The 9,270-nt window shown below is 39.7% G+C and overlaps 1 protein-coding gene across 1 annotated transcript; it reads right to left on the minus strand.

Moving 5' to 3' along the window:
• Positions 1 to 3,364: 3,364 nt before the first annotated feature.
• LOC100769420 (olfactory receptor-like protein I9) lies at positions 3,365 to 4,309 on the minus strand. The gene has a single exon (XM_027426166.1). It carries the CDS (start codon positions 4,307 to 4,309, stop codon positions 3,365 to 3,367), a length of 945 nt encoding a protein of 314 aa, XP_027281967.1.
• Between the last annotated feature and the right edge of the window lie 4,961 nt (positions 4,310 to 9,270).

Genomic DNA, 9,270 nt, shown 5'->3' on the forward strand with positions numbered 1-9,270 from the left:
ACCTAGAAACTAATTTTAGGACTCCTTTGTCCAGTATGTACAATATATATAGTATAGCAAAGTTAAATGAAATGTATACACGGGGTGATGGGTAAACTAAACCTATCTAGCACATTAATGGAATCTTTTTGCAGTTTCTTCCCCCCCACCTCCTCAATCCTTTGAACAAGTTCAGCTGGTACTGTTCTCACAGGTGGGTTAGCAATTCTACATCTAAACATAGTATCTCCAGTTTTTCAAAACTTATTTACATGAAGTTTTATTCTACTACTTCTACTTTTAAATGTAAACTTACCTGCTATTCACACTGCACTAGTAAATAAAACTATGCAAAGCAATGGTTATTATCTGAGGTATCTTCTAAACGTAACCATCTGGGCTTTGACCCACTTTCTTCTTTTCTCCCTTCTGTCTGCCTTCAAACCAGTAGACAAATACAGGCATATGCAATGCTTAGAAATTGCTGAACAAATTCATATCCCCAAATCATTTACACAGCAATCTTTCCTATAAATTTTAACAGTGTTCACAATGTGCTAATTTTGTCATACATTGGCAACCTCTTTAACATTTAGAGTAGAAGCTTACACATGTCCATTATATACAGTATACACAGAGCAAAACAAAACGCAAATATATAGAAATGGCATCTGAAAAGGTCCCATATAAAAAACACTACCTGGATGTCTCCCAGCGCTTCCTCCAGAGCACTGAGCAAATACAGACAGTACTGCTCACAGAGGGGCTCATAATTCTACTCCCAAAGATAGCGTTTCATGAATTTTAGCAAAAAGATATTTACAAAGTGATATTTCACTACCTCTACATTTAACATACTTTGGGCACTTCTAAACATCTAGATAGACCAGATGTTTCAAGTAAGGACTGTTGTCCACTATGTACACAGCAGTCCAGTAAACAGCACACATGTAACAAGAGTAATAATTAAAAATTTTTTAACACACACAAAAAAATTTTAACACAAAAGTACAAAATATTGTTCTACTACCTCTACTTTGTCATACACTGGCAACCGCTTTAACATCCAGAGTGACTAGATGCTGAGAATAGGACTCCTTTGTCCTTTATATATACTATGTACACAGCAAAGCCAAATGAAATGGGATAATGGGTTTTTTTCCACCCATGGAGCACAATGACTTAGAGCTCTACATTTCCTTCTCCTGGAAACCAAGGAACAAACACAATGTGGTCAACTCAGGAGGGCTTTGGCTATTCCTCCCTAAATAATATTTCAAATGAATCCTAACAAAAACGTATTTACATAATGTGTTGTTTACTACTACTTATAAAATATGTCAGGCACTTTAGAGTATCTAGAAAGATATTTCCCCCAAAATACTTGGCATTGTCAAACACACACCTCACCACCACCACCACCACCACCACCAACACACACACACACACACACACACACACACACACACACACACACACACATGCAGGCACACACACACGGGGGGGGGGTTGAAATGAATAAAATGCATAACAATACAATAGAACACACACAAAAAAGATGTCTTCACATGACCAGTCTGGCTCCGAGCCTCCTCTTCCTCCTGCTGGGTCCTCTAACCTATTGAACAAATTAGGAAGAGTGTTGCTCCTGGGGTCTTTTCTAGGGGTGGCTTAAACAATTCCATTGTAAAGTCGCTTCTGGGAGACATATCTACGATGTTTTTAAAGATGACTGGATACACACATGTGATGTCCTACCTCCACCCTGCATCGGCAATCTCTACAGCTAGATGTCCAGATTTATCCAAAGGTCTTTCTAAAAGGGTCGGGGGAAAGGTTGAGAGCAGCTTTTCCATATTATATACAAGGCCTTCTACGGAGGCGGGTAAGATCTTCGCCAGTGTTTCCGACTGGCCGACTGGCCGCATGTGATGTCACGTCCCGGCTTCTTTCGGGAGGAAGGAGGACCCGCGCCCCCACGATCCATCATTCCTCCTGCCGCTATGCAAATGCGGCTTGGCTCGCCTTCCTCCAGGACGGTGGAGACCTCTGTTGATCCAGGTCTAAGGGCTCATCAACCGTGCAGTTCCTCCCAGCGATGGCCAAGTGTTCTGCGCAGATCAGCCGCCTCAGGCTGCAGAGGCCCCGAAGGGCCAACCTTGGCCTTCAGGTGACCACCATTCTTCCCGCCATGCCATGCCTGTCGACTCCGGGGGGGCGGGGGGGAGTCCTCGAAGGCCTGGCTGGGGCTTCTGCCATGGGCCTGGCCCTGGGTCCCACAGTGTCAAGGAGGCCGCATGCAGAGGTGTCGCCAGGAAGAGTCACTGTCGGGTCGCGGGGGCTCCTGGACCGAAGCTGCTCCCGCCGCCCTCCCCCCCCCCCCGCTCCCGGCTCACCCAGCACAGGCCGGAGGCGGTGGGGGACCCGGAGGAAGGAGGCCTCAGTCCCTAGCTCGCCATGCTATCTGCAGGAACTGACTTGGCAGTTCTCGGTCTATTTCTATGTTTAAGACATCAATTTTTTTGGGCTTCAGGGGTTTAATAAAATTTTATAATTATGTTTTAATTTTTATTATTTTTAAGTTTAATATATTTTATTACATTCTCTCCCTCCAGATCCTCTTCCCCTTCCTACTCATCCAATTTTAAGTTCTTTCTAAAAAAGACCATTTAAATACAACAACAACCAACCTACCACGGCACCTCCCAATCAAGGAAATAGAAGAAAAAAATGCACAAAAATAAAACAAAACAAAACACCAAATTGTAATGAAATATTGTTACCTGGCTTTGACAAAATACATTAAGATTTCCCTAGCTATTGATTAATACCAAGTATAGAAAAAGTACCATAATGACAACAATATACTAAAGTCTTCCAAAAACCTGTTAAGAGTCAAGACAGGCTATACAAACAACATAAACAATGAAATAAAGATAGAGCCTAGGGAATTAAGTGATGTAAATATCAAATGACAGATTGTAGAAAGAACATGTGAAAGACTGGAAAATGGCTGGTGAGTTGAGATACTTGGTTGTTACTAATTACTAACCTGAGATCATGGAATATACATTTATAAGCACACAGTCACAGCAGACATTTAGACAAAGTGAGAAAATCTTTGAATAACCATGATGATCAGAAAGAACTTTACACTACAATTTCCAGGACAACCTGGACAAGACAACGAGTGCATATTTGGGTCCCACAAATTTACTTCCTAAATTAAAATCTCCTATAAACTTCCTCTAATTTATGTAGTAAAAGTTTTGTTGTGGGACCTTTAAACAGAAGCATCCAAGGTGAGGAAAAATTCTTTAGCAACATCCAATGTTAATATTGATATTTTCTAGAAGAAATTATATAAAAATCTGACATGTTACCATCATAGGAAGGAGGAAATTTGCTTTTTGAAAACAACTCTTTCTAATGCTCCTTTCATGTCTCTGTTCCTGAGGCTATAGATGAATGGGTTGAGCATGGGAGTTATGATAGTGTACATCAAAGAAACGACAGTCTTCTTTACATGAGAGTTATCAGCAGAAGGACATAAGTAGAGACCGATGACTGTCCCATAAAATAGTGACACTACAGACAGATGGGAGCCACAGGTAGAGAAGGCTTTACTGATACCTTGTGAAGAAGGGACCTTGAAGATGGAGGAAACAATTCTTGCATAGGAAACAATGATGAGAAGGAAAGGAAGTACAATGATAGGACCTCCCACAATAAATATCACCATTTCATTATCATGAGTGTCAGAACAAGCCAGTTTCAGTAGAGGAGACATGTCACAGAAATAGTGCGGGATCACATTGTCGTCACAGAAGGATAATCTGGCCATGAGTAGGGTGTGTATCATGCCATGGAATGTGGTCAGCACCCAGGAGAACACTACCAGACCTACACAGAGCTTAGGACTCATGATGCTGGTGTAATGAAGGGGGAAGCAGATGGCCACATAGCGGTCATAGGCCATGGCTACAAGAAGGAAGTTCTCAAAGGCTCCAAAAAACAGAAAGAAGTATAGCTGTGTCAGGCAGCCTGCATAGGAGATGGATGGGTCCTGGCTCTGCATGTTTTGCAGCAACTTGGGCATTGTGACAGAGGAAAGGCAGAAATCAGCAAAGGAGAGATTGCTGAGAAAGAAGTACATGGGTGTGTGGAGACGGGAGTCCAGTTGGATGAGTAGGATGATGATGAGGTTCCCCAGGATGGTGGTGAGGTACATGGCCAGGAACAGGGCATAGAACAGGTGCTGATCCTCTGGGGAGATGGGCAGTCCCAGGAGGAGGAATTGGGAGATGACAGTTTGGTTTCTTCTAGCCATTTGTTTACTTCAATGCCTTTTCAGAAAACAAAGTAATAGTGCCACCTAACTTAATTCCAAATGAAGATGAAAATATTTGAAATTCATTGGATGATGAGCAGATGATGTAAGAAATTTACATGATCTACAAATCATCATCACAATAAGCATATCTATATCAATAGTTATTAAGGACTTATTAAACACAGTCTAACATATTTCACTAGCCAGTCCTTTCCCAAACAGTTTTTTTCTACTTGTTCTGGCATGAAGTATATTTGCTTTCTTACACTTACCTTGTTAGTCATCTTAGATAAAGTTGATTGCCTCATGTTTTACCATTCTCTCACAATTTGGTGGATCTAAAAAGATTTTCTATTATCTATCTATCTATCTATCTATCTATCTATCTATCTATCTATCTATCTCTACAATAAACACCTTGTGTATACTAAAGTTTTAGATTGGTACTTAAAACTCATCTGTATGTATCTTTCCAAACTACAGAATATGTATACCATCATTAATTAATCGTCTTCCATTCGGTGTATGAATGATGTCAGTGTCACAACAGATTCCCAAAGAGACTGATGAACCTACTCCTGTAGTGCCTTTCTTTTAGGTCTTTTATATTAGTAAAAGTAATTCAGAATAAAAAGGATGTATTTTATTTCATTCATTCATTTCTTTCACTTTAATATAGGGCATTCTAATTTTCTTCTTCATTGTGTTGCAAATCTTTACATTCCTCACCACACGATCATATTCCTAGAAGAAGGCAGAATCTTGTGTTTATGGAAATATCACAGTAGATTATTAATTCATGCCCCATTTCTCTGCCTCGTGCCCTCTTTCAACATTATTCATTTACACTTGCAATCTAAGATGGAAATCTTATTCTCTCTTTTCTAATAAATGTTTCAAGGAGGTTATTATTGATTTTAAGACAAAGGCACATTCTTTTCTTTTGAGTACACAAATGATACTTTATTGCTGGGCCTGTGCCCATCTTTCAGATCTCATATGGGCTCACAGTGACTCTTGCATCCCACTTGCTCTGTGAATAATGACTGAAGCCATGACTTCCAGTTTCCATTCTTCAACACTTGTTCCTTGTGACTGTTAACTTCTTCCTGTTGCTCATGCTTTACTTGACTTATTCCTACTTATCCTTCATTTATAGTAGATACTGCTTGCTTTGAAAACCTTTGCTTACCTGCCAAGACCTGATAAGACCTCCTACCACATTCCCAAAGCATCCTGTACTCATTCCACAGACCCTGGTGTTCATGATCACTGGTTTATAGCTGACTTCCTACTGGAATTCAAATTCCATGCAAGAAAAATCATGTCTGCTTTTATTTTCTAACAGGGATAACACTTGGCATGGTGCCTGGATGTGACCAATGTTTCCTAAATATTTCTTGGCTGTAATGCAGGCTGAGGTATAGATTCTTCACCTGTACAGACAGAAAATTACCATTAAAGTTAGAATATACATACTTGTTTAAATTTGCAGAATGCAAATTCATTAGACTTCACCACTAAAAATCTTGACATTATGTGATCAAGTTCAGAGAGGTAATTTTGTATTTACTAAACACTGAGGATATGAGGGTATGACTGTTTTCAGCAATTCTGTTGACTAAACAAGCCACAGAGGATGTAACTAATATTTATGTAGAAAAATCAATATGATGATCATTTTATAAGTACTGAAAACACAAAAAGAAGCACAAGGTATGTGCATGCATACAAAAGTTATCTTGAGTTCTCTCTCCTATATACATAACATCAATTGATGGATACGTTCTTAGCCCCTGATAACAAGTTTTTATAGTTTTTTCTTACTGTAATTAGACCAATTTTAAATTAGAAGCAAGCTTTTTTTTTACATGTCAATCCCAGTTCCCTTTCTCTCCCCTTCTTTCCTGATCCCCACCAACCCTGTATTCCAACCTCCTTCTGCTCCAGGGAGGGGAAGCCTTCCATGTTGGATCTACAAAGTTTGTCATATCATTTGGAGCAGGTTCTAAACCCTCTGAAGTATGTCTAGGCTGAGAGAGTATCTCTCTTTGTGGAGTGGGCTCCCAAAATTCCATTCATGTACTAGGGATAAATACTGATCTACTGCCAGAGGCCTCATAGATTGCCCAGATCTCCAAACTGACATCCTCAGATAACAAGTTTTTATAAGTGCCTATTCTTAATGCTATTAGGGAGACATTCTCAATATTATTAATGTTAAAGTCAGTAGACCTAGCAAATAACTCTTCATAAAATGACAAGTCTCATGAAGCAAGTTGATGGATACACAAGAAAATGTGCAGGCTTCTGAAGATAAATTCTGTCTCTAGACTGCTCTGGACTCAAGACTACAGCCTCTTCTCTTCTTAAAGACCCTGGAGCCTGGCTCTGTATATATTACATCCTCAGTTACAAACAATGTCTAAGTTGCATCCTTAAAATAAATTGCCCTTTCTGTTCTGCTTTCCTCTAGATTGTTTTGGCAAACAAAAACTTCAGAATGCTTTAAGCTGGTGAAGAAGGCAAGGGAGAGACATTAAGAGACATGTGAGGCTATGTAGGTAGCTCAAGTGTGTAATACTTGGCTAGCATGCCTACCACACAGCAAACCCACACAGAAGAGACCTTCACTGTGTTGATGTGTATTTAATGCAGGTGCATTCATTGATGTATACTTTAGAATCATGTTTCAGCATTATGGAGGGATGACACTTGTAGGGAAAACCATAACCCAGTTTCCCAAATTCTGCTTCCCTTGTGAATGATAGGCCAGGTGTAGTAGCTTGTGTCTGTAACCCCAGTGCTACTATGGAATATGAGAGGTTAAGATAAGAGAGTCCCTGAAAGAATGCAGGCTGGCATATGCCAAGGCAAACTATAAGATATTGTGTATTGTGAAATGTGAGTTCACAGATGCCTGATGTCCTCTGACTTCTACATTGACAGAGACAGAGACAGACAAATACAGAGAGACAGAGGGAGACAAAGACATACATAGAGGGACAGTGGGAAAGAGAAATGTTTAAAACCAAAAACTACAAAATTGATCCCTGTGTAGTAGTGCAGACCTATTTCCCAACACTTGTAAGACTCAGGCAAGAAATCACCATGAGTTCGAGGCCAACATGGGACAGAGTGAGTCTCTCTCCACAAAACCCAAAGCAAACTAAAGAATGGAAATCAATTTCCTAGACCCTTTCTTAGCTCGAAATGATATGGTTTGGGAGAAAAATTGAAGACTGAGTAGTTGTAAAGCACCTTATAGATACTAGGATGTTTACCAATGGTGATCACAAAACAAATACTTCCACTATATGACAATCACATGTGTCAGAAAGATGGTAAAGATGAATATTATTATATCTGAAAAACTAACCTGAGATTATGTGATTGGGAAGAAAAATAAAATCCTCTCAAGTTGCAAGAACAGCAAGTGAATGGCTCATTCCCCTGATAACTCTGGATGGCCAATGGTGATTCTGATATCCTGATAAAAGATCCTCCTCTTCTTATTCACTATGGGCACAGGAAGTCACCAGGTCTGCAGTCCTCTCCAGTGTCTACACACATTTCATACACCTCCTCTGCTATGCATCCCTACATAAGTTGCTCTGTGTCCCACAGGAGTCCAGGTCTGCAGTAACTCATTAAAAGCAGTAATTATCCAGGACCTGAAAGACCAGTTCCCTCAGGGCCCTACTGAGGTGACTGATAATAGCCATTGATCACGTGTAACTGCACTTTAGGGGGAAGTGGAGTAGGAGAGAAACTCATGATTGGGCATTACCTCACTGTTTGGTGTTGTCTGTTCTTTGTGGGGTGATGAGGAGAGTTTGAGCAGTTGCTAAAAGCATATTTCTTTAAACATATTTTTTTTGTAAGTGGCTTTAAATATACACCATTTTCTTTTTAAAACAATCAGTTAATTTATTTTGCATTCTGGCCAGTTTCTCTTTCCTCTTCTCCTCTAGTCCTTGCCCCTCCCTTATTTCCCCCCACCCACTCCTCTATTTCTATTTAGAAAAGGGCAGGCCTCCCACTAATATCAACAAAACATGGTATAACAAGTTGCAGTACAACTTAAGTCTCCCCTTGTATGAAGGTTGGCCAAGGCAACCCAGTATGAGGAATAGGGTTCCAAAAGCCAGTAAAAGAGTCAGAGATATCCCCTGCTTCCACTGTTAAGAGTTCCATAATAAACCAAGGTACACAATTGTCACTTAGGTGAAGAGAACACCGCATTTTCAAAGTTTGCCACTTGCCTTTCTGTGGATACACTGTAACTCCCCATAAACAAGCCCTTTGAGGAATGGGTATGTTACTGGATAGATAGCATAGATCAGCCTTCTGTGACCCCAACTTTCTATACCTGCTAATATATATAAAGGATAGGAATGTGAGAAAATTACATGTTCTCACATCATGTTTAATTGTTAGGAAAAAAATGAAGTATCCATTCCCATTGTTTAGATGACTTTCGACTCCTTAGCTTTAAGAAAAATCTTAATGTCACCCATCACCACCATCTTCCGAACTACTCTCTAGTTGTTATATTATAGCCTAATGTCTAAGTCTATGCTCCTGTAATTTTGAAGCGATAGCTGAGATCCATTATTCTGTTTTACACTAATCCTTTATTGTACATGGTAATAATCAGTTGGATGAAATTTGTGATGTTGTGTTATAATCAAGTTTTCCTTTTGAGGGAATCTGCATCTCCATTATTCTTATGTTAATGGGGCAGTATAGGTCATATTAACATTTACTTTTTGACATGCAAATGTACTATTTCTTGGATAATGCCTCAGGAAAAGACACAGTATTAATTGTTTTACTTTTGCATAACAATTATAATTTCCTTTGATCATAAGCATCAACAACCCCAGGCATAGTGATATCTTTATTCCAGTGGTCTAGACCCTTTCATGTATTGAGTGACTCTTTTACAGGGATAG

Source organism: Cricetulus griseus, chromosome 7, assembly GCF_003668045.3.
Source record: "Cricetulus griseus strain 17A/GY chromosome 7, alternate assembly CriGri-PICRH-1.0, whole genome shotgun sequence".
Lineage (NCBI taxonomy): Eukaryota > Metazoa > Chordata > Mammalia > Rodentia > Cricetidae > Cricetulus > Cricetulus griseus.